Genomic DNA, 26,378 nt, shown 5'->3' with positions numbered 1-26,378 from the left:
AATAAATGGCTCAACAAAAGCGTGAATTCTTGTGAATCTGTCAGTTTCCATAAACAAGGACTACAGTTGGAAAATGTCATGGAATTCTGTATTGAGTCAGACCACAGAGACTTTGTAAAACCTATCACACACTAGGAACTAAAATTGGATAATGCCAAAGATCCTAGAAGTTGTGACGACTTTTCTGGAGTAAACAACATTTCTGATGGATAGATAAGATGTGCCCAATGTAGTCCCCAGATACTGAACTCTCTGGCCTATAACAGAAGTCCACTTATTGTGATTTATCTGGAGCCTGGATTTTTTAGGAACTTGGACAGGAATTTAAATGTGTGCGCATACGTTTAGGGGCTAGTCATCCAAACACAGGTAGAGTAAGTCACTACCATATGCTGGGATAAGAAGCATGGAGCAGACTTCAGAGTACCTTTAAATAGCAGTGTTCATCATGACATTGATCTTCAATATAAATACCTCCTTGAAATCTGTTGTTTACATCCAGTTCTCCTGGTGTAGATGAACAGTAATCAGCTACAAGGCCATTAAACTTTCAGGTTCATATCTTTTTATTAGAGGTTTAAGACGAGTCTCAACTCCTCCTCGGTTTCTTTTCCTCAGCAGAAGAACTAGCTATCTTTGATCATTTGGGGCCTCAATCTTTTTGCACAGCTTGCTTCCACATTAGACCTCCTCAAGTCAAAGTGAAAAGGTTTGCTGGTAAGTGTTACATTTTTTCAGAAATAGTTTTACAAATTGGGGCGCAGGGAGGAAGCTATTGTAGAGGGATGTAAGCAACTGTCTAGGGTTTATCAGCTCCTCTTTGTATATTGGAGAGTGCTTTTGCATTTGTGGCAAGAAACATATTTTTTCTACTTTTGGTGTGGTTTCTGCTAGCAAGGAGCTGAATTTAAAGAGTGCATATATTCTGATCTGAAACCATCACATTTTTCTTACAAAAGTTCATAAAGCTTTGTTTCATAACAGAGAACAGATCCTGAGAATTTCAAAATGATCTTGCATATTGATCTGGAAAAGCCAAAGCGCATGCAATTCTGAGCATGGTAAGTCAAATCTGAAGAATTGCCTTTCCTATGATATCCATCCAGTTTGTCTTTCTCTGGAGAAGCAGAAGTGGATGTTGAATATCTCTATTGGCCACTGATACAACCACTGAATCTGGAAGAGAATTGCTTAAATTGCAACACACTGAAAGTAGTCAGTTTGTCACATATTCAATGAAGAATCTAGGGACATACATGAATAGCTATATTGTTCCAAAAATGAGCTGGTATTTCTATGAGGGGTACTTCAACCGAGTTTAACTAAGTGAGGTTTGGGTATTCTGTTTCTTGACCTGGGGTAGGGGTAATATTTGACTAGGATGGTGATCCTCTCATGTCCTGTTGCTTTAAGACCAGCATTGGACTGGTGTGGTAGGTTTCTTTGACTTTTCCATTGCTGCAACAGGCTGTGGCGCCTCCTGGACTGAATATGCAAGAAATGTTTCCTATGTCAAGCATGGTCTCAATGCTGATGGATCTGCCATTGGTGTCGCATGAGCCACATCGAAATTCTCGGCTTTGGACAAGATCCCAGTGGCCATGTGAGAGTTCACAGTGAGCAAATCACCAACGCGGCCATCCATGTCAAAACCCGTTATGTCAAATTGTTGTCCCATTATGGCACATCAGCTCTGAGGGACATCATGGAGGCATAAGAGTTTATAACAATGTTTTCTGAGGTGAACACCATACTGTGTGGAGGACATCTGCACCTCAAACCAAAGTTAACAATGCTCTTTCTTGGCTTAGATCAATTCAAGAATTCTATCGATCAATTTTTGCATACTTCCGGGTCACACCCTAAGTGAAATGGGTGTGCCCTGACGTGGGTCCGGTGCTCACTGTGCCACTCGTACCAAGTTGCACCAAATAAGGAGCCTCAAAAAAGGGCGAAAACGGTCTTTGGTTGCTTGTGTTCTGGTTCAGGGAGGACCTAGCCTAGCAGTTTGGGCTGTGCTGCCCCTGTTGGAGCAGGGTCAAGACCAATTTGCATATGGCTGGGTTCAAAGTGAGGTGGCATGGCTTGCAAAATAACAAAACACTTGGATGCAATCCTGAGTAATTAGCAGATGCTGAGATTAATTCAAGCATGGCATTCATCACTTTTTTACATACTTGAAAGGCCATCAGGAAAGTTTTCTTTGTGTCCTTGACATCCTCAAAAGGTATGTCATAATTCATCTGTACGTCATACAATGCAGATAGTATTCAATATTGGAGAACATTCCCACACTAAAGGAGGGATGTGCTTCAAACTGAACTTGCATGATGAATGAGCAAAAAAACTCACCTGGAGAAAAGAAACACACATTATCACCCTTCCTCCACAGTGAATTAGAGGAGGTAGAAAATATCAAATATTGCCAAAACCTCCACTGAGCAGAAGAAAATTAGGATGCCTGTGTGGCTCAATGTTCTGCACTTTGTATTCTAAATGAAAGGCTTCAGCATTGACAAAGCACAAAGGTCTGAGCTATAGTAGATGAATGTATTTAGTTGTAATGTCTATACTTTGGATTGAACAAGCATTATATTAATTTATCAGATTGTCTGAGGAGAAATATGTAAATTTAAGTGTCCTAAAGTCTGCTGAAGAAAGCTCTGCCATCTATTTTGTTCTAAGTTAACCTTAACTGATCGTGAGGAAATAGCAGTGAAATGTCAGGTAAGGGACTATCAAGCAGTATGTGAACAGTCTGGCAGTAAAATGTTCGCCTCTTAATGATGAGGAGAAACATTCCAAGTTCAGGCACATCTTGAATACTTTGTGTGAGAGAACACAAATGCAGTGTTTCTTGTAACGGTCCACCATGCCTTACTTTTCTGTATTAGAATGAATCTCCTTTGTCTCACTCTACAATAATGCCTTCCTGGGGCCGTATTATACCTGTGGCGCATTCTCCTCCATTGCGCCAGGCGCACCTTTTAAAAGGTATGCCTGGCGCATTGAAGGAAAATGCGCCCTATCATGATGAATGTGCAGTGCACTTATGTGAAAAACGGAGCAGCTGCTTTGAAGCCAGTCCGTTTTTCACAATGCAGGTGGCAACCCGCCTGCACTTTTAGAGGGGATTAGAGCTCCACCTGCAGGCGGGTGTAGTCAGTGACTGCGTCCGCTTGCAAGGGGAGATCTGGGGAAGGGGCCATGGGACCCCCATTTCCCCTCTCTAGAGAGCTACCTTCAAAGAGCACACTAATAGTGCGCCTCTTGAGAGCTTCTTTGCCTCTGCGTCCTCATCTGTAATACGGCAATGGCACAGAGGCAAAGGGATTCCCTCATTTGCATGGGGCCACACCCCCATGCAAATGAGGGAACGCCCTCTTGAGGAAGTGCTGGAGCTGAATGTGCGCCAGCGCTTTCGGTATTACAGAAGGGTACGTACAAGCGCCTGCGGCCCCTTCTTTAATACCAGAGTGCTCCAGGGGAGCGCAAAGCCCGGTGTGCCCCCGGGGCACTGGCATAATACAGCCCCTGGTGTCCGATATGCATTATGTACAAGAGAAATCTATTGAATTGGACAAGAAGGATCAGTCTTAGTTATCCAGCAACTTATGACCCTCCAAAAAGGCTAACATTAAGTACAATATAGTGAGGCTTTCTCATTTACTACTACTGGGGCCGTAGTATACAAGTGCCCCAGAGGCGCAACGGCATCTGCAACTGTTTTGCGCGCCCCAGTGGCACTTTGTTACTACAGAAGGGGCCGCAGATGCTTGTGCGACCCCTTTTTGTAATACCGATATATTCAGAGTGGGGTCCCTCATTTGCATGGGGGCGTGCCCCATGCAAATGAGGTAATTCCTTTGCCTCTGTGCCTGCGTTGTATTAAAGACATGGGTGCACAGGCAAAGATTCTCTCAGGAGGTGCACTGTCAGTGTACCCCCAGATTGGAGCCCACTGGAGGGGCGGAAAGGGGTTCCAATGACCCCCCCCGCCCCAGACATCCCCTTGCAGGCGGGTGCAGTCACTCACTGTACCCGCCTGCAAGGAGATCTCGAATCTGCCTACACAGGGTTGCCGCCTGCACTGTGAAAACATGGAGTGGCTTTAAATAAGCCACTCTGTTTTTCACAGGATAATACGGCGCATTTTCCTTGACTGCACCTTATGTATAAAACGACCCCTGATGTGCTTTGGTGCTCCAGGCTGTAGCACTATGCACATTTCAAGTCTGCAAGCAGAAGAATTACTTGTGCAGATGAGCAAGTTATTTCCCTTCGGTAATGATACATCTGTAAGAAACATTAGTTAGTGTTAGATTCCTTACCTTAGAGTATCCCCAGATGTCAGACTGGATCCGGAAAGATTTCGCTAGCAGTACCTCTGCGCGTCAGTAGGTGGCGCCGTGCGGCTCCGCGTCCGTCGCTGGCATCATATGCGCCGAGATGACGTCACGGAGACTACTAAGGCACCACCCATGCGCGCGGACGTCAGTTCGGTACATGACTTTCCGTGCCAGGAACGCAGAGCCATGCAAGACACTGACCACTGGTGCATAAATTAGGGCCCTAAAAGGGATGACCTTAACCCTAGAAATCAGTTCGCAGAACGGGGAGAATGGGTGGGGCCGTAAGAAATCTAACAACAACTAATGTTTCTTACAGCTATATCGTTACCGAAGGCAAGTAACTTGCTCATCTGAAAGAAACACATTAGTTTTAGATTCCTTACCTTAGAATAGATACCCCAGCAATACCAACCCCGGTGGTGGGTCTGCGAACTAAGATCACACCAGAAAATCCCGGAGAACAGAACAGCCAAAGAAGCCATCTCTCCGGACTTGGCTGTCAAGTAAAAATGATGCTTGGTAAAGGTATGGAGCAAGGACCACGTAGCTACCTGACAGATATCCTGCAAACGGACTCCCCGTCCCACAGCGGTAGTGACTGCTGTCGCCCGAGTAGAATGGGCACACAGCCCCACAGGAGGCTCCTTTTCAACCAAGGAGTAAAAGGCTTTAATACACAGAACGACCCACCGAGAGATGGTTTGTTTTTGCACAGCCCGACCTTTCTTGGTGCCCACGTAACCAACAAAGAGTTGATCATCCACCCAGAACTGTTGTGTGCGCTTCAGATAGAACGAGAGCACACGTTTTGGGTCCAGACGGTGGAGCCTCTCTTCCTCTTTCGAAGGAGACGGAAAGAAGGTGGGCAAAGTGATGGTCTGCCCGATGTGGAAGGGCGTGACAACCTTGGGCAGAAAAGGAGGACGGGTCCTTAACACCACCTTGTCCGGATGAACAGAAAGGAAAGGAGGTTTAGAAGAAAGATCCTGGAGCTCACTCACTCATCTGGCAGAGGTGATAGCAACCAGGAAAGCAGTCTTTAAGGTGAGAAGACGTAAAGGACAGTTGTGAAGCGGCTCAAAGGGAGCGCACATCAAATAAGTCAACACAAGATTCAAGTCCCACTGAGGCATTTTAAATGGGACCGGAAGGGGACGTGTGTGTAATGCCTTTCAAGAAACGACTAACAGGGGACTTGAAAAGAGAAAGCTATACTGGAAGCCTTAAAAAGGCGGAAATGGCCGAAAGATAGCCCTTGATAGTGCCCAGAGCAGAGCCCTGCTGGGCCATGGAAAGAAGAAAGAGGAGAACCTCAGAAAGAGGGGCGGAAAGGAGATCCACAGCCTTTGCTGTGCACCATGCCACAAATTGTTTCCACCTGCAGGCGTATACCGTTTTAGTGGAGGGACGCCTGGCTGCCAAAATAACATCACAGACTTCGGCAGGTAGGTCAAAAGCTGTCTACTGCCGCCGCTCAATCTCCACGCAAGGAGGTGGACGCTGGACAGGTTCGGGTGATGGACCGTCCCCTGCTGCTGTGACAGAAGATCCTCCCGAAGAGGCAGTCGGATCGGAGGACAGATTGCCAGACTGAGTAGCTTGGGATACCATACTCGTCTTGCCCAATCCGGAGCCACAAGAATGACTTGGGCCCAGTCGCACCTGATCTTCTTCCGCACTCTTGGCAGAAGTGGTATAGGCGGAAAGGCGTACAACAGAACGCAACTCCACTCGCGACGAAAAGCGTCTCCGAGCGAGTGCCGCCTTGGAAATTCCCACGCGCAGAATTGATGATATTGCGCGTTCTCTTCGGTGGCGAATAGATCTAACCAAGGCTCTCCCCACTGTGGAAAAGAGACCTTGCACCACGTCCGAGTGAAGACGCCATTCGTGAACCAACATGCATCTGCGGCTAAATTAGTCCGCCCTGGCGTTCAGAGAGCCTGCCAGGTGTTGAACCACCAGAGACATGCCCCGATGTTCCAGCCATGTCCAGAGGCGCGCACAGCCTCTTGACATAGGATCCACGACCCCACCCCGCCCTGTTTGTTGCAATACCACATGGCGGTGATGTTGTCTGTGAACACCTGCACTACCTGGCCCCGGACAGAGGGAAGGAAGGCTTTCAGAGCAAGTCGGATCGCCCGCAGCTCCAGAAGGTTGATATGGAGCCGGGATTCCGCCGGAGACCAGAGGCCCCTGATCTCCGACTCTCCCATGTGACCACCCCATCCCAGGAGGGACGCATCAGTCACCACTGTGAACTACGGTTGGAGAAGGGAGAGGGATCTGCCATTGACCCAATCGCGATTCGTGAGCCACCACTGCAATTGACATGCAGTGCCCTTTGAGATCTGGACATGATCGGACTGGTTGCCCTGTTACTGTGCCCACTGAAACTTCAGGTCCCACTGCAGAGCCCGCATATGCCATCTGGCATGGCGCACTAGCAGGATGCAGGAGGCCATCAGGCCTAGGAGCCGGAGGGTCATCCTGACTGAAACCCGGGATAGAGGCTGAAAGATCGGAATCATAGCCTGAATATCCATGATCCGCTGTTCGGGAGGATAGACCTGAAACTGCGCCAAATCCAGAACCGCTCTGATGAATTGTAGCTTCTGAGAGGGTTTCAGGTGCGACTTCGGCACGTTGATGGAAAACCCCAGCAAATGCAGGAAGTTGGCCGTAGTCTGGAGGTGGGAGACGACCGTTTGGGGCGAGCCCGCCTTTAACAACCAGTCGTCTAGCTAGGGGAAGATTGAGACCCCCGATCTGCACAGATGAGCTGCTACCACTGCCATCACTTTCGTGAACACCCAAGGGGCGCTGGTAAGGCCAAAGGGGAGCACGGTAAACTGAAAGTGCTCGTGGCCTACCATGAACCGTAGGTAACGCCGGTGGGACGGCAGGACGGGAACATGAAAATAGGTGTCCTGCAAGCCCAATGCTACCATCCAGTCTCCTGAATCGAGAACAGACAAGACCTGAGCCAAAGTCAACATCTTGAACTTCTCCTTCCGGAGGAAGCGGTTGACGTTCGAGGTCCAAGATGGGACGCAGACCCACTTTGTCCTTCTTGTGGACCAGAAAGTAGTGGGAATAACAACCACTCCCTACTTCTGACCCAAGAACACACTCGATGGCCCCATTGGCCTAGAGGGCTGTGACTTCCTGCTGGAAAAGTGCCAAGTGTTCCCCCGACATGCGGTGGTACTGAGGTGGCATGGCTGGAGGGGCGGACTGAAAGGGAAGGGAGCAACCTTCTCGGATGATCTGCAACACCCACATGTCCGATGTGATATCGTGCCAGTGGGGGAGGTGATGGTGGATCCTGCCACCCACTGGCGTGGGGTGCCCCCCAAAGCTCGGATTAGGAAGGTTTGGAGGTAGGAACAGCGGGGGCGGAGGTGGACTGACCCCCACGCTGATTCCCAGACCCGCCCCTGCGGAAACCACGGCCGCGCTGAGGCTGGGTCTGCACAGGCTTGCTGAAGGAATGTAGCCGAAAACCAGGAGGGGCTGGGCTTTTCGTGGAAGACCTAAGGACTTGACTGTGGCCCTCGAGTCCTTAAAACGCTCCAGCTCACTGCCGGCTTTATCAGCAAACAGGCGAGTGCCATTAAAGGGCATGTCCATGAGCGAGCCTTGGACATCTGGCGAGAACCCGGTAGAGCGCCACAGTCATAGCAATTGCTCTACCTAGTGAGTCCGCGGTGTCCAAACCACACCGAATGGCGAACTTAGCTGCATCTTTACCATCGGCCACAGCTTGGGACTGCACAGCTTGGGTCCCTTTAGGGCACTGAGGCAACACCTGTGTAATGGTATCCCACACCGCGTGGGAATAGCGGCCTAATAGGCAGGTGGTGTTCACCGACCGCAGCCCTAAGCTGGCCAAAAAGAACAACCACTTGCCGAACTGCTCCAGCTTCTTAGAGTCCTTATCCGGTGGAGCCGTGGGAAAGGCACTCTGGGACGTTGAAGCTTGGATAACCAGGCTCTCAGGCGTAGGATGAGTGGTCAGAAAGGCAGGGTCACCCAGCGCCTGGCGATGACGCTTGGCGACGTTCTTATCCACAGGGGCCCCTGGGGCTGGCCGCGACCAACTGCCCAGTAAGACGTCAGTGAGGGTGTCATTAAATGGCAGCAGTGGCTCCGACAGAGTGGACGCCGTCTGGAGCACCTCAGTGAGGAGATTAGTTTTTAAGGCCACCGTAGGGAGATCAAGGTTGAGGACCTCAGCTGCCCGACGGAGCACCACCGTGTAAGAAGCGCTCTCCTCCATGGTAGGCGGAGGAGAGGCAAACCCAAGGTCAGAGGAGACATCAAGGCCGCCAGCCTCCTCTAACTCGTCTGCCCAGTCCTGCTCAGAGTCACACTGACGAGCAAGAGGGTCCTCTGACCCCTCCCAGTCATCCTCTACCTCTGCCGTATGTGATACAGACTGCGGCGGCAGGGACCGGGACCGGGGAAGGAACAAACGTGCCGGGAACGGTGCCGGATGGGGCCGAACCGGCTCCGTGTCCCAATGCGGATCCCAGGTAGGGACAAAATTGTCCTGGAACCTGGGCAGGGGTGGAACAAATGGCATCCACTGCGGTGCCGGAGCCGAGGGTAGCGCTGGAGCCGGCAGCGTGGGACCTTGTGGCACCGTGGCTGAAACCAGCGGTGCAGGATTATGCGGCGCCAGGGCCGGAGCTGCCGGCGGCGCCGACAGGTTCCTGACACGGGACCGCGGGGTCCAAGGGCGCGTCGGCGGGAGCCCGAGGCCTAAACAGGCGGTCCAAGGTAGCAAGAAACTCTTGCACCTGTGCGGGAGCGCCGACGGACCCGGATAAAGTGGGTAGGCCGTGGGACTCCCAGGCTCAGACAGGGGGACATCGGAGAGCGAAAACGCTTCTTCGACTTCTTTTTGTGTCGTCTCTTACCCGAATCTGAGGGTGAAGACTTGGAGCCCAAGAAGAGATGATGGTGGCCCCGCGAGCGTTCTCTGGAGCGGCTCCTGGACCGTGAACGGCACTGGGAAGAGTGCCGGACCTCAAGCAGCTTCCGGCGCCGCTCCCTCAAGGCCTTCGAGGTCATGGCCAGACAGTCCATACAGGACCGGGAGTCGTGGTCGCTCTCCAGGCAGTAGAGACAGATGTCGTGGGGGTCCGCCACTGGCATGTTGCAAAGGCAGGCCCCACAAGACTTAAAACCAGGCATACCTACGTGCACCAGAGTAGACTCAAACTTACAGGAGACCAAAGTCTCAAAAAGATAGTGAAAAAGTGACTAAGGTACGTGCTCTAACCGGATCTGCGCTTACTGGCGCGGAAAAAGAAAGAACTGATGTCAGAACACATGGGTGGTGCCTAAGTAGTCTCTGTGACGTCATCTCTGCGCATACGACGCCAGCGACAGACGCGGAGCCGCACGGCGCCACCTACTGACGTGAAGAGGTACTGCTAGCGAAAACTTTCCGGATCCAGTCTGACGCCTGGGGATGTTCTAAGGTAAGGAATCTAACACTAACATGTTTCTTTCAGATAGTTTATATCAGTAAACTTTACAAGGCAATACTGTCATGGTTGGGATGGTGGCAGAGCAGGTACTGAGGTCGTGGGGGAGGTGATGGTGGATCCTGCCACCCACTGGCGTGGGGTGCCCCCCAAAGCTCGGATTAGGAAGGTTTGGAGGTAGGAGCAGCGGGGGCGGAGGTGGACTGACCCCCACGCTGATTCCCAGACCCGCCCCTGCGGAAACCACGGCCGTGCTGAGGCTGGGTCTGCACAGGCTTGCTGAAGGAACGTTGCTGGGCGCCCCTGCCGTGGCCACGAAAGGAACGAAAAACAGGAGTGGCTGGGCTTTTCGTGGAAAGACTTAAGGACTTGACTGTGGCCCGCGAGTCCTTAAAATGCTCCAGCGCACTGCCGGCTTTATCGGCAAACAGGCGAGTGCCATTAAAGGGCATGTCCATGAGCGAGCCTTGGACATCTGGCGAGAACCTGGTAGAGCGCCACAGTCATAGCAATTGCTCTACCTAGTGAGTCCGCGGTGTCCAAACCACACCAAATGGCGAACTTGGCCGCATCTTTACCATCGGCAACAGCTTGGGACAGCACAGCTTGGGTCCCTTTAGGGCACTGAGGCAACACCTGTGTAATGGTATCCCACACCGCGTGGGAATAGCGGCCTAATAGGCATGTGGTGTTCACCGACCGCAGCCCTAAGCTGGCCAAAGAGAACAACCACTTGCCGAACTGCTCCAGCTTCTTAGAGTCCTTATCCGGTGGTGCCGTGGGAAAGGCACTCTGGGACGTCGAAGCTTGGATAACCAGGCTCTCAGGCGTAGGATGAGTGGTCAGAAAGGCAGGGTCACCCAGCGCCTGGTGATAACGCTTGGCGACGTTCTTATCCACAGGGGCCCCTGGGGCTGGCCGCGACCAACTGCCCAGTAAGACGTCAGTGAGGGCGCCATTAAATGGCAGCAGTGGCTCCGACAAAGTGGATGTCGTCTGGAGCACCTCAGTGAGGAGATTAGTTTTAAGGCCACCGTAGGGAGATCAAGGTTGAGGACCTCAGCTGCCCGACGGAGCACCACCGTGTAAGAAGCGCTCTCCTCCATGGTGGGCGGAGGAGAGGCAAACCCCAGGTCAGAGGAGACATCAAGGCCGCCAGCCTCCTCTAACTCGTCTGCCCAGTCCTGCTCAGAGTCACACTGACGAGCAAGAGGGTCCTCGGACCCCTCCCAGTCGTCCTCCACCTCTGCCGTATGTGATACAGACTGCGGCGGCAGGGACCGGGAAAGGAACAAACGTGCCGGGAACGGCACTGGACGGGGCCGAACCGGCGCCGTGTCCCAATGCGGATCCCAGGTAGGGACAAAATTGTCCTGGAACCTGGGCAGGGGCGGAACAAATGGCATCCACTGCAAACCATTTTGTCTCAATAGCCTTGATAAAAGTTCCAACAGGCATGCACACTCTAAAAGTGACACACCTATAGAGTAAATGGAACGCTTATGACAATATTATAATAATTATTCTTATTGAACAGTTGTTTTAAGGGTTTTTTTATGTTGTTGAAACTATTGGCAGAGCAAACAATTGTGTGAGTTAACACAACTGTTCTTCTTCTCATTGCAGGCATATGTTAGCCTTTCAGGCTTGTTAGGACATTTTTCTCTCTTTAACTGATAGCTTAACTGCCTCAACCACATTAACAAAATAATGGGGTTTATGAATGTAACATATAGCCTGACACACCATGGAAAATTCTGTTTCTGACTAAAGATTTTAAGGATTTTTTTTGGGCTGAAGCATTTTCTGGTAAAATATCAAATCTGCCCTTGCTTATTATTTTTTACCAATATGAAGTGATTTGCAGGAGATCTCAGAATCAAATAAGGTATATATTTTGTATCTGTTTTATTAGGTGTTCCTAGGACAGAGATACACAGTATACATTCCTTTTGATAGTAGCCATTTGGTGGGTACATTAATATTGAGTATACAGCAACGCAGATTTAATTAGAATAGATCCACATTTCCGACTGCAGCATACATATATTGCTACTGTGTGTACTGGTGCTCATGGAAGCTCCGCGGCACCTGAGTGCATGATACATGTCAGCCCTGGTAACTCTCACTGCGTAGTGGTCTGTGAACTGGGGAGGTGAGTGATAATATAACAGGGACAAATAAAAACATAACAGGTGATTATGTGATAATAAACCGGAGCGTTCCCTGATCCCCCCACCTAGTGTGTCCCCTGCACTGTCGCACATAAAAGTGGAGTCTGATATGTGTCTGAGGGGCAGTACTGGGTAACGCACATTAATGTCCGCCTCCTATTTTCTCGAATCGACGCTCTTTGCAGCCACTGCCCTCCTCTTCTGATGTGTACTCCTATGCAGTGGCGTTAGGCGAAGGTGAAGCCTCTGTGTTGGTATTGTGTATGTTTTGCAACTCTGCTAACACCGTGACCCAGCTTGCGGCGATTAAATAAGGTAGATCTTAATTGTTAAACAGTTGAAATAGGTTTAACCTTTTTTTCTGAAACACCTTCATTTCAGATTGAAGCAAATCATTCCAACACAGTTGAGCAATTGAGTAAGACCCACTGTTGGACAGCTTATTAGTAAACTTAACTCTTGACATGTACGCTTCCACATTAAGTATTCTGACCTCAAACTCGAATGAAAGCCTCTGCTGAAATAGACTTTCGGCATAGTTAACAGCTTTAAAAAAAATATCTTGTCTAAATGTTAGATTCAGTTATTAAGGTCGTTGTTTCATAAAATAGGGCTAGAGAGATTTTTGTCAGAGATGCTCCTTGTAGAGTGGAATAAAATCTGAGCTCTAGATATTTTTTACTTTTATTTTATGTACCTTTTCACTGCCCAGCACACATGGGTAATCCATCTTTTTTCTTTAAACCAAACTGCATGATTTGGGTTGTGGTCACATTTTTAGATATTTTCCAGCTACAATAGCCTGATAAAGCTTTTAAGTGGTGATGTAGACCAATAAGGTCCATTATGGCCAACTCATCAGCATACAGCAATTTATTAACAGGGAGTCCGGCAATCGCTGGAGGTTTTCCTTCGACTTTATTGAAAATGAGGAGTAGAAACAAGACAAAAAGTTGGGGGGGCTAAAACACAACTTTGTTTTAAACCATTTTTTAATTTCAACCTTCTCAGAACCCTTTCCCAAAGGGTCTAACTGTACTTCAACCGTCTCAGAAACATTTCCCAAAGGCTCTAGCTGTACTAGAGCTACGATTTACTGTGCAGACATTAAATAGTCAACAGCCCAGCTGGAATTCCAAAGCAATGAAGCTGCTCCTCCAGTAATTTGTGGTCTACACGATCAAAACATGCATGGATATCCACAAAACATGCTAATACATTTCCTTCAGAAAAGAATTTGAGTGAAATGTAGCTCAAGGAAAATATGACCAGGTCTAAAATAGACTCGTTCCAAAGGGATAAGGTTGTGCTAAGTTCCCATGTCGCTCCGGTAAATTTTTTGCAAAGATCTGAGAAGTGCAATTCAAAAGTGAATTAAGCCTTTAAGATTGCAGATCTACTGGGCTACCCTTCCTTTTATAGATGGGTTAGATCAGAGTTCCTCTTCAACTGTGGGCAGTTCCTTTGTAGCAATCACATGTAAAAGTACTGGTTAGCTGTAAATACAATGTAAGGGAGGCCTCCTGGGCACAGAACTTTGCTCCACCAATTGCGATTATTTAAGACATCTTATTCAATGTGATTTTATGTTCATACTTATATATTTATGACGAAAGGTCTGGGAGACAACTTAAACTTTAATTAGCCCAGAGACAAAAAAAAGGCTTTCTAGCCTACTTACTTGCTTAGGTTTAGTTTTTAATTTCCAAAATTTTTAAAAACATAGAAAATGTTTCATTTAAATGAGCATTTGTTTACATGATTTTTCTGATACTTCCCTTCAAAAGTTATTCTAGCATCTCGCATATGAATTTAAAGATATTCGTCGTCAGAACCCCTATAACAGGGTGGCGAGGAAGGCAGGAGTTAAAGGGCCCAACTGTGCTGGTTGAGGTCTTTTACTTCTGATGTTCCCAGGCCCGACCTACTGTGGGTCCTGAGTAAATAAAGTACTGCCCATTTCAGGGCTTGACTCACAGTGGTAGCATTGATAGAGCAGTCCAGGGCTTTCCCAGGGGTAGATAGGTGTGAGGCATAGACAGATACAAGATTCAAAGTAGAAACAGTAACCACAATAAAATGATTTTCCAGTCAAATGGTTGCTTTTATGAAAAAAAATGTATTTTAATATAAGAATACAATGCAGAGAGGCAATGCATAAATAATAACCACAGTCTCGTAACATCGTCCAGGGCGGTATTCCTGAGTCGATCCATACTTTTCTAGCGAGGCTGGTTATTTCCCATTTGATACTGGAGGTGACTTTGAGATGCAGGCTACACTAGATCGCATGCGACAGAGGTGACCCCAAGATGCAGGCTACACTAAATCCCATGCATCAAATTCTAAGCTTGGACTTAAGAGTTAACTTCAACAGTGCTATGCACTAAGTTCTTGCAAGTCCTCAACATGCCTGCTAGCCTCGAAAAATCTTACCCGATGTTTACTGGCAAGTGCAGGAGGACCAGGGCACTTCCCTGAGGGCTCTCATCTCCTGATGCAGAGTGTCTGCACCTCTTGTGGTCTCTCCCCAATGAATCCTTTAGTCGGGTCACATCAGTCGGATGTCATCCTATGCGGCTTCTCACAATCAGTAAGGATTCCTCATTGCAGCCTGGTCACGATGTTCCAGGGGATGGCCTTGCCTTTATGATGGTCCCCTCCTGATGCATGGGGATCACCCATTTCCTCCATTTAAGGTTGGCAACTATTACTTCATGGTGGGGCCCCCGCATGGCTTACAGGGGTTGCCGACTGGGTCTGCACAAGGGCGACAGCCCTTACTTCACATTGGCCCCCAACTGGCACATGGGGGTCGCTGGCTGGCTCTGCACGAGTGGCATAGCCTTTACTTCGTTGTGGCCTCCATCTGTCATACAGAGCTTGACAAATGGTTCTGCACAAGGACGACAGCCTTTACTTCCTAGTGGTCCCCAGCTGGCACATGTGGGCAGTTCACTGGTTTGGCACAAAGACTATATCTTTACTTGATGTTGGCCCCCTCTTGGTACAAAGGGGTCACATATTATCTCAACCGGACCGAGCTTCTCAAACTTCACTCACCAAGATCCATCCAAAATGATCCTCACCGGGCCATCCTCCCTCCAGGCACTCTTCAGAGGGTCCACTGGTCTTGAAAGGCAGGCAGAAGACTGGTGCTCCAGGGTCAGGGCAAGTGGTCTTGACTTCCTAGGTGATGGCCCCTCACCAAACGGGGTAGACTAATAGACTTTGGTGCCAGCAGTCCTAGTGAACTCTCTGGTTGAAAAGTGCTGTTGAACGAAGTGTGAGATTCATGCCCTCATCTTTATACACCAAATCTAGCAACAACAGTTAGTGTTTCCTTTGAAATTAGGGTGTCAACTCCTTTAAGTGCTCTATCATATGCACTGTCCTTTGTCAAAGGACAGTCTGCTACAGCACGAGTGGCTCAAATTCTGACTGAACCACAATACAATACAGGGATTAACTCAGGATTAAACCTGGCTGTCAGCCTCCACTGAAATAAGGCTCATTAAGGTTCAGAGGCCTAAACCTTCCTCGCTATCAAGATTCCCTGGTCCACTGGAATCAAAGAGACCTTTGATGATGTTCTGTGCCTGTTCCTCCAGTGTGTGTTCCCACCCCATCCCTCAGGAATGTCCGCAATACACATCTGTCTGGGTGTTGCAAACCTCAACTCTCCTACCCTTTGCAGTCCCCGCATTTCGATAATGGAACTCACATGTCTCCATGTTATGTATCATTCACAGGCATTACGAGCTGTCCAGCACTGCACACATTCCATGCAGGCCAAGGGTGAGCTAGGTACACACAATGGAACCTTACATGAGAGGGCCAGTAGGCACCACTCCTGTGATGCATATAAAAAGTCCAGTTCACACTACTGATCACTATGAAACCTAAAATGGATATGCTGCTACCTTCGTGCTTGTGCCACATAACTCCAGGTATGGGTAGCAGCACTCTACCTCTCTAAGGGTAGCATTGGTGATCCTTTCTCATTCTAAGACGGCTGCCTTACCATGAGACAATCCTAGTTCATGGCGCACACACATGATCCGTGTCCGCCTATGACCAAAAATAATTACCAGGACTCCATACATATATGTAGCCGGGCACTCAGGGTAGGGATGCCGGTCTGTCACCAAGCAGAGGATGTCTTCGTCCCTACATTCATGATTTATGAATATTAAAATAGATTCTATGATAGAAAAATATTAGATGCATAGTAATTTTTAGAATGATAAAGATCTACTATGTCTTAGTAATGTCAGCCGTAGATGATATGGTAAGTTCTGAGAGTCGGTGGGATTCTCTACAGGCTACCCCATTTAAAATCCTTTGAAACATTCACACTTTATTTGTGGTTTTAGTGCTCTCTGTCTTGTATGATTTTAAACATATGCTTTCACAGGAAAAGGATTTATTACTGGGAATGGTTCTGTTCATGCTCAGTATTACTACTAAGCAAGTCCCATTCTCAGTATCTACCCAGTGCCATAGTTGGCCACATGTTTATTTTCCTTCTGGAAACTAAACCACTGTGATATTGAACATGAACTGTTACTGTGTTTCCTTAAATGACTGCTTCACAACAGAAAACTACCAAAACGTTTCTGAGTTTGAAGTTCACTTTTGCTGGTTAAGTGCAATGTCAAACAAACATTATGTTTACCTGAGGAATTTGTTACATTGTAAAGCTGTCGCTTAAGTTCATTGAGTTCCTGCTCCAAGCTCAGCACCTTCTTCTGCAACTTCATCTTATCAGACTCCAGCGATTCAACGACAGACTGCAAAGATTTAGCTGAGGCATTTTCTCCCCGGAGCTCTGCGATCTGAAATCATTTCAAGCAAAGTCTAACTCTGGTCTTTAAGCATCACACTCTTATCAAGGTGAATCACCACCATAAACCCCCAACTCATTTGTTTGCAAGCATATTGAATTTACAACCACCAATGCTGGATTTTTTAGGCATTTGCATCTGCTGAAGTTAACATCCGGATTAGTTGCTAATCTCTGTTCAGCACAGTTTCAAATACTCTCAAAGTTTAAAATGTGGGTCCTGGTGGGATTTGGGGCCTTCAGCAGATTGTAATGGGCAAAAGAACTATACAATCTAAAGGCCGTTGGTTCGAATTTGATACCGGCCAATAATAGTAGAATGTCATCACCTATTTCTATGTATTCTCTGACATGTGAGATGAGTTAGCAAACTCAGTAGTTCCCAGCGGACAGGGATCCACTTTACCAGAATCGCAACTAGACCGCTAGATGATGGTGGAGTTGAGAACAAACTTGAGGCTGAAAATTAAAATTCCTCTCCTCCACTGAGGCTGGCCAAAGTTTGTTAGCAACAATCAGTAACATGCATGGCATTGGACATTTCATTCTACAGAGCAACAATATTTCTTCCCATGTTTCGTATTCTCCACTGCTTTTCATTTTATATTAGTAACACACACTACAAATTGAATAACTTTTAGATGCATGTGTGATTTTACATTCTAGTGATCACAAAAGCCTCAAGGTGAAATAGCTGTTGACAACATTATGCCCAAATCAAAAAACGTTTCCCAATTACAATTCATAATGACACTCGGCCAAAAAGGCGTAACTTTACTATGGTTGCATTGTACAGGAGTCACAAAAGTGGAGATGCACGTTATGCATGTAAGCATCTATGGAAGATGTATGCAATGCACATGCTGAAGGAGAATAATAGCTTATTTTCATTGAGTGAGAGTCATAGAAATCCAGGCATAATATTCCTGGAGTAAGCCACACTTACTAACATAAAAAAATATTTATTTTAAGTTGCCACACTTACTAACATTAAAGGATGAGTCACTTACCTTCGGTAACGATGTATCTGGTAGAGACACAGTCTAGCCGCAGATTCCTTAACTTAGAATATCCCCAGGCGTCAGACTGGACCCAGAAAACTTTCTGCAGCTGTACCTCTGTGTGCCGAGGGCGGCGTCGCACAGCTCCGCCCAGCCGTTGTCCATGGACGTGACGTCAGCGGAGCTATACAAGCCCCTCCAGGGGCGCTGATGTCAGTTTTCTGCACCACAACGCAGAGCCACCACCAAAAACTGTGAGAGTATGGGAACGGTGTGAGAGAAGGATGAAAAAAGAAAAGAAAGTGAATGATGAAAAATGGCACCATAAAGGACAGTGCTAGGCACTGTATACTGAAAAATAGTGAAGGGAAAGAGCAGAGCACCGCTCTGAGAAGCAACCCCACAAAGGCGAAGGCTAAACCCTCCCCGGAGGCAGAAGAAGATGTGAAAAAACATCATGGCAGACGACAGAAAGTCTGCAACCACAATATATAACTGTCAAGGACAACAAGTCCGAAACACATGAGCATTGACAATCCGCCACAAGTCGGCACCAGAAAGGGGCGTCGTATCCCCTGTAAGAGACCTATAGACTGAGCAGAGCCAATAGACTTCAAGCCAATGGACTGCAAGGGAGGTAAGGGACCCCCAGGCGTTTGAGAAAGAAAGGGAGGGGGGGTGGGGGAGGAGGAAGGACATGAGTAGACCCCACACTGGATGACCCAGGGCGTAGGGATGTAAAAGGCCACTGCCCAATCACGAGAATGGTTGGAGTAGAACAAGCAAAACAGAATGAAGCATCCCGCGGAGGAGGGAAGTGAAGATGTCACCCCGCAGAAAGACAAAGTCACCTGGAGGAAGGCGAATTTAGAAACCCAACCTGAAAAGGTCCTCGCAGAACGGGGAGGATGGGCGGGCGTTAAGGAATCTGCGTTTAGACTGTCTCTACCAGATACATCGTTACCGAAGGTAAGTAAGTCGTCCATCTGATAGAGACCTCTAGCCGCAGATTCCTTAACTTAGAATAGATATCAAAGCCATACCCATATAGGAGGCGGGTCTGCGACTGAACCCCACCAAGTTCCAGAGAGAACTTAGCCGTAAACAAGGTGATGAAACACAGCAGGGACAGCAATGCCAGCGCAGCCAACACCAGACCACAAAGCTCTGAAAAGAGCGGAAAACAATGTGAGGCAAAGGCACCACAAGCAGTCAAGAACAGCATGAAAACCCCTTTGTGTATATCAGGTTGAGAGAAACAAAGCACAGAGCCAGAAATGCAGGTGAGGAAGAGAGAGTCCATGGCTTCGTAAAGAAGATGAACTGAGCCTAGGGTCCGATGGTTCAGCAGGATCCGATGTGCCGACAGGAAGCAAGACCCAGAGAGGGGACAAAGCGGTTTGACAGAGTCAACGCATACCGGTCGAGTATGCACAGCAGTGGAAAAAAGGCACGTTGAACCTGCACCAGCTAAGATACGTGGGGCAGCATCAGCAGGATGCCGACCCATGGCCATAAAGTGCCAGCATTACCAGAAACACAAGATACTCCAGTACTCAGTCGCTCCTTCACAAGACATGTGAGAGGACGGACAACAACAATCAGAAGCACCCACAACAGGACCATAGTAAGACTGATATTCATGTGGAAGACAGGAATACACATAAGCATACAGAGTGGACGGCAGACCCACACCAAGAATAGGGAAATCGCCCTGTGGGGTTGCGTGAGCAGCCCAGATGGGAAGGACGCATTACCAGGTAGGCAACCGGCAAAAAGTGGCCTCCGGCAAGCTGGACACACACACAAGAGCTCATTCCATGATTAGACTGGGGCGAAGACCACGGACACAGCTGCAAGGAACGTTGCCTGCGTGACCCCGCTGTGGGAAGAGCATAGAGCTGATATATATTTAGAAAGATACACATCTAAAAAGAGCGTGTTGCATAAAACAAGACAAGGGTACACTATAAGTACCAACAGTCATACTGAAGCAGAGTTGGACAGAACAATGTCCAGAAGCATAAGCGACATCAGCCACCCATCCAGGATGAGCCAATGTCCCCCGCTAGACAGATGAGGAGATGGAGCAGGACACAAAAGTGGAAAAAGTCAGGACCAACTTAACAGTACAGACAAGCCCACCCAAAAAAGCAAGTATCCTGAAGAGAACACTTCCCCTGAGAGTGTTACAGCAGAAACCCAAAGCAGAAGCGTGGAAAACACCTGTGCGGAAAGCAGCAGAGGAATAGGAAAAAACTCCTGTTTGGGAAGTGCCCAGAAATTGAGGGCACAAGGCAGTGTTAAGCATAGACGAACGTGGCGAAGACGCCACAGCCTATAGACAAGTCCTGACAGGGCTAAAGTACGAGAAATCATTACCCATCCCAGAGAGTGGAGGGTAGAACTAGTCACGGCAGAAGCGGAAGAAAGAACGCAGGCACCCCATGATAGCAAACATACCAGGGTGCACCCACACTACGTGCAAACACTGAAGTGTGCCGCGCATTGGCTCTACCCTGGCGCAATATGATGGCCGGGCGTCAGCCGCGGAAGAACTGTGCCAGAACGGAACAGAACAAGGGGTCCCAAGGGACAGTGGCTGGCGAAAAGAAGAGCAGCCAATATGGATAACGAGGAGCACAGTGAAGATGAAAAACGCCCCTGGGAAAGGCAGAAGCTTCACTTTAGGGAACCTTTACCAATGATTCGAAGTACTACGGACAACCGTAGACCCCAACCCTAATTCTAGTGCAATAGAGCGAAGCCAACCTGTGGGTCGCATAGCAGCAGAAAGAGAGGTCAGACTGATCCACAGAAGAAGCTCTATGAGAAAGGCTCCACAGAAGCGTACCAAGTCTTCCTTGTAGAAAGGCAGCTACACAATAACCAGCAAATACCCCACATAGGGTAAGTCTTAACTCAGGCAAGGGGGGTTCCTCTTGAGACAAGCTCACAGCCAGAGGACTGAAAGGAAGGCAGGACCAGCTGACCAGCTGTACTGAACAAAGGCAAATACGGCGGAGTAGCCGCCTAGACCATCTGGGCATTACATCATGAACCCAGGGTCCAAAACAAACAAGGCAATGCTGCCTATGCACAATAAAAGATAGGCCACAAGGGAGAATGCCAGGCTGCAAGGGCCAGAAAATCACGGGAGACCAGACATGAGGCGGGAGACCGCTGGATCAGCGTGACAGTCAAAAAGGACCACGCCATTGAATGACAGATCCCGAAGAGCATCCTGAACATTGTCGGGAAAACGTCTATCGTGCAGCCATGCATTACGGCGCAAAGCAACCGGCCGGGCCATTGCCTTGCCCACAGAGTCAGTAACGTCCAGGGCTGATCGAAGGGAGAATTGTGCCATTCCCCGGCCTTCAAGAAGAAGGCGATGTAATTCAGCACAGGGCCCTTCTGGGAGAGAAGGAAGAAGGAGCTCAACCAAGTCCCAAAGGGCAATGGAAGCACGTGCGAACACACAAGAAGTGTTCAATGCACGGATGCCCGCACTGGCGGAGGCAAAAATGTGGCGACCACATGTCTCCAGCCACCGAGACTCCCTAGTGAGAGTCAGCAACGGAAGAGTGGAAGAAGGCTGCAAAGCGAAAGCCGCCTGGACAACCAGATCCTGAGGTCTAGGGTGAAGGGACAAGCAGACAGGATCGTCTGAGGCAGGGTGATGCCGGCGAGCAATGGCCCGATTACCAGGGTCACCAGAGGAGGACCGTGCCCAGGTACCAAGTAGGATGTCAAACAAAGACCAACAAGGGGCAGCACAGTCTCCACGTCCACAGGCTCCATGTGGAGGAGATCCAGTAAAGGATCACAGGCAGGGAAAGTGCAGCGGGCTGCAGCGAAGAACATCTGCCGCCCTGCAAACAGCCCTTGCGAAAGCCACACTAGCCTCTGTTGCTATTCTGGGGACCGACAACAAACCATCGGTCGGGGATGGTTGGAGGCTAACTCGTCCACTAGACAGTAAAGGTGGAGGAGCCTGAGGTTGATCCAAAGGCCATGGAACGCTAGGCACCTGTACCAAGGGGCAGTGAAACGACCCTGGGCACTGCGATCTCAGAGGGATCTCATCATCCTGACGCTGCGACGGCGTCCTATCGACGTCAAGAACCTCCAGAGGGGACTCAATGGGGGCGCGGACCGATGGCGACCCAACCTCCACCTGCGGGGAGGAAAGGGGTCGACATGGCGTCGAACTCGGTGCCGCAGCCGACGTCAGCGCAGGAAGCTGCACAGGGCTATGCGGCGACTGGATGGGTGGACTGGACAGACGACTGGATGCCCCTCCGGCCCGTGTCCCGTCGACGTTGTATCGACCCTGGAACTGGAGTCGATGCACACAGCCGGCGCCGAGGATGAATCCGCCGGCGAAGACCCGACATGAGTGCCTTCCACCTCTATGGGACCCGAAGGCGCACCAGGGAGAGGGGGTGACCCAAAGAAAGACTGGAAAGCTTTTGAATAGGCCTCCATTTGGGTCCTTGTCGCTCCGACACCCGGGAAAGGTGGATATCGGGGAGACCACTGCTTGTCACCCCGAGTGGGAAGGGTATGCTCAGACGTGAGTCCCTTGCTCTCCATGCCACTGGAATCAAGCTATCCTGGCTGACGAGGGCTGAAAGCCCGACACCGGTCCTAGGATGCTTGTTTCCAGTCCAGGGAGGACCTGGCTTGGCAGTTCGGGCTGGACTGTTCCCATGGGGCAAAGGGTCAAGACTGATTTGCATATGGCTGGGTTCAAACTGGAATGGCATGGTGAGCAAAAAAACGATGGATTTAGGCCCAGATCTCTGTACTGGGGTGAATGTATGACATTGTTCTGCATTCTGTCCATCAATTGTTGTTTTTGCATTTGTCACCCCCAGTGGGAAGGGTATGCTCAGACGTGAGTCCCTTGCTCTCCATGCCACTGGAATCAAGCTATCCTGGCTGACGAGGGCTGAAAGCTCGAAACCGGTCCTAGGATGCTTGTTTCCAGTCCAGGGAGGACCTGGCTTGGCAGTTCGGGCTGGACTGTCCCCATGGGGCACAGGGTCAAGACTGATTTGCATATGGCTGGGTTCAAACTGGAATGGCATGGTGAGCAAAAAAAACGATGGATTTAGGCCCAGATCTCTGTACTGGGGTGAATGTATGACATTGTTCTGCATTCTGTCCATCAATTGTTGTTTTGGCAAAGACCAAGAGCAGCGGGCCCCAGCGTCACATTTACGGGAGGACGACCTCCGTGACTTACGTTTGTGCTTACCTGTCTCCGAATGACGTCCGCGGGAATGACCCTGTGAGCGCAGGACCGGACATCCGGGCAGCCAGCAGCTTCTTACGACGCTCCCGTAGGGACATAGAGTGCGACGCCTGTCGGCAGATGAAACCTGAGTCGTAGTGCACTCCCAGGCACTACATACATATGGCGTGAGGATCCGTGACAGACATTTGCCACGTGCAGGTCTCACACGCTTTAAAGCCCGAAGTCATCGCACACTGCTCCGTAACGACAAAGGCGTCGAGAAAGCACGAAAAACAGGCCAAGGAACCGCTGGTTTTCCGGGATCCGCATTGGGACGTGGAAAAGAAGAAAACTGACGTCAGCGCGCCGGTGGTGCCTTATATGGCTCCGCTGATGTCACGTCCATGGACGAAGACAGTGCGGAGCCGTGCGGCGCCAACCCCGGCGCGCAGAGGTGCTGCTGCGGAAAGTTTTCTGGATCCAGTCTGACACCTTGGGATATTCTAAGTTAAGAAATCTGCGGCTAGATGTCTCTATCAGATAAAATATTTTAAGATGGATGACAACAATGGGAGTTTCCAAGGAAGCCAAGTGAGTAGTAAGGTAAGTGCAATACAAATAGGGAACACCAACCACACAGTATTTTCAGCCATAAACCTATATTCGAAACACCCAAATACCTGATTTACACATGCAAGGAATTCATTAAAAAAATCTTGCCAAGTGTAAACTGACTTACTACTGTGAATTTTTTATCAAGTACAGAAAATCCCCGGAGGTAACTCCCATGCAAGGGGTGGGACGTGAGCATTACAATGTGGTGTTTGCTTTGTACGTTTGTGAACACCCACAAACACATACGTTTGTTAGAATTCACAAACTCCTATCAGACCCCTTCCAATCAAGAGCTGGAGTAACTCACTTTCCAGGATAGGAAAGGAATCAGATCATCCTCACATTTGGAGTGAGTGTAGGGCAGGGGCTTTCTCCCACAGGGAAAAATGTTTTCCCCATGGAGGGGAAAAAGAATGCACATTTGCACAACGGACTTGTACTGAAATCAGCACTCTGTAGATTTCCTCACAGGGGCAATAGGAGAAGTCACATGATATTCCTAGTAGTGTGCATGGAAACCTGTGCCTTCCAGAGCTGTACAGGGGTACTTCTTGGAGGTTTTGTGAATTGGATGGGGGCATGAACTCCCCACACACGTAACTTTTACATGAATCGTACCCCAATTTTTTTGTGATTCAAAAATAATATACAATGCACACCCCATCTTCAGTCACACCTCTCTATATGTTCATTGTATGAGGGTAAACAAAAAAAGCAACGGTATTCAAGGGTGAGGAAAAAAAATCAAATGCTTTTAAAATGGTAAAAGACTGGCATGATTTTCCAAACCCCATGCCTACAACAATGTATGTGATGCGTTTAGTATTCACCTACTGGTTTAGAGAAACAATGCAAATCAGTGATGTATAAGCAAATGTGAAAACATTTAAGCCTGAGGAAGAAAGGAATGTATGGGAAAATCTGATACTGGAGAGGGAATGGAGTCTCAAAGAAACATTCTACATTTTCAATAAGATCAAACATTCCTCTACCTTTAGTTTATTAGATTACTGAACCTAGTCTGTGAGTTTCAGTTAATTGTTTTATTTTTAGCGCTCTTGCTAGTCAATTCTCCTTTTCACAGAGACTATATTACTTGTTAGACATATGCACCGCCCCATTGTACTATATAAATCCCATAAACAAAAAATGAAGGAATACAAATCTTTACCTCATTTCTGAGTTTTTCAAGTTCTTTATCTTTTTCTGTGATTAAGGCACTAGTGAGACTAATGGATTTCTGTAAAGAAATTTTGTCTTCATCAAATTGTTTTTGCAAGTCCGATTCTCTGTATGAAAAAATACCAAGTTTGAAAAATCAAAACAAGTAACTGAGAAAAGATCTCAAACGTGCAAAATGTAAGCAGAAAATATTTAGAGTTAGACACTGCAATGCACATATTTTTATCATAATTTAGCGCTCAGTACTTTATTTGAAATGTATTATAAATTCAATGTTTTACTTCAACAAAAAATGAAAAGTTTACCTACGTATACACATGCCAGAATCTGCATACCATTGTATCCATTTGAACTTAAAGAAATATGTTAATATCTTTAGAGGATGCAGAAGTAAAAAACATGTTGCACAGAATGATCTGAAAAGCTTCACATCAGTTTGAATTAGAGTTACGTTCTCTAAAGTGACATAAAGTGCATGCAAAGCTTTCATATACCACTGGCATGCAAAGTATTGTTCACATTGCTGGAAATATCAGGTGGCTCTCTTGAAATTCATTGTAAAAGTTATCAACTTCATAACAACCACAACTGTAAACGTTTTGGAGAAAGGTCATTCATTTGACCAATATATGTGCTTAAATTATCTCTGTGAATATAAACATATTCTAGAGGAGTCCAGTTATTCAATTGCAGTCAAGAGCTTCAGGTAATCAACCAAAATATGTCTTGAGAATTAAGATCCAGGATAATACAGAGTAATTTTTCTTCTGTGGAACACTTTGGCTACTTCTCACCGTGAAGACTGGCAACTCGTGTGCCTCCTCCTTATTGAAAGAAAATCTGTTTTGTCAAAAACCTGAGTGTTGCCAAAATATTTGGAAATAAGTCTGTTACGATCCGACTTGGATTCTTAGAACAATTGATAGTGCGCAAAATATATCACATTTTATTGGTCTTTGTTGAGCAAAAGTCTTGAAACTCTTATTTTATTTTCTCAGGATGTTAATTTTCTGCATATGGAATACTATTTTTTATGTCATGCTGCATTTTCCTAGTCTTATTTATGGATTTTTTAAAACTTTATTTTAGTCATACATATCATGGTACAACGAGATATGCTTACTTTAAATATTCCCAAAGTCCTAATATGCAAGGGTTCTTGGGGTAATTTAGCATGCACACAGACTTCTGACTTCCTCAAGGTTGAGGCTGCTGGCATAACCCTGAGTCTTTGTAGGCAGGTCTTTCCTTGGGTGAACCAGTTCCCGATGTGCATCTTCCAGTCCTCAGGTAACAAGACGGGACCAACATGGGTGAGGTCAATAGCACTGGTTAGTGGGGAGATGGTGAAGGCACCAGTTTGTCCCCAAGACACTGCTAATCATGGTGGCGTTAGCTCAGTGCTTGCTTCTGATAGCAGAATGAGCTACCAAAGGTATGTGCTTTAGATTCACATTTTCTC

At 48.0% G+C, this 26,378-nt stretch overlaps 1 protein-coding gene across 13 annotated transcripts in view; it reads right to left on the bottom strand.

The window, feature by feature from the left end:
• CLIP1 (CAP-Gly domain containing linker protein 1) overlaps positions 1 to 26,378 on the bottom strand; it is a 712,474-nt gene that overhangs the window by 60,501 nt on the left and 625,595 nt on the right. For all 13 annotated transcript variants that reach the window (XM_085636018.1, XM_085636008.1, XM_085636009.1 and 10 more), the window contains 2 exons: positions 24,906 to 25,023; positions 16,706 to 16,865 (listed from right to left, as the gene is read on the bottom strand). In XM_085636018.1, the coding sequence (XP_085492144.1) occupies positions 16,706 to 16,865; positions 24,906 to 25,023 (278 nt within the window). The remainder of the gene's footprint in view (positions 1 to 16,705; positions 16,866 to 24,905; positions 25,024 to 26,378) is intronic.

The sequence above is a fragment of the Triturus cristatus genome, chromosome 11 (assembly GCF_964204655.1).
Source record: "Triturus cristatus chromosome 11, aTriCri1.1, whole genome shotgun sequence".
NCBI classification, from domain to species: Eukaryota; Metazoa; Chordata; class Amphibia; order Caudata; family Salamandridae; genus Triturus; species Triturus cristatus.
Note: the sequence above shows the minus strand (reverse complement) of the source record. Positions and strands in the feature narration are given on the sequence as shown.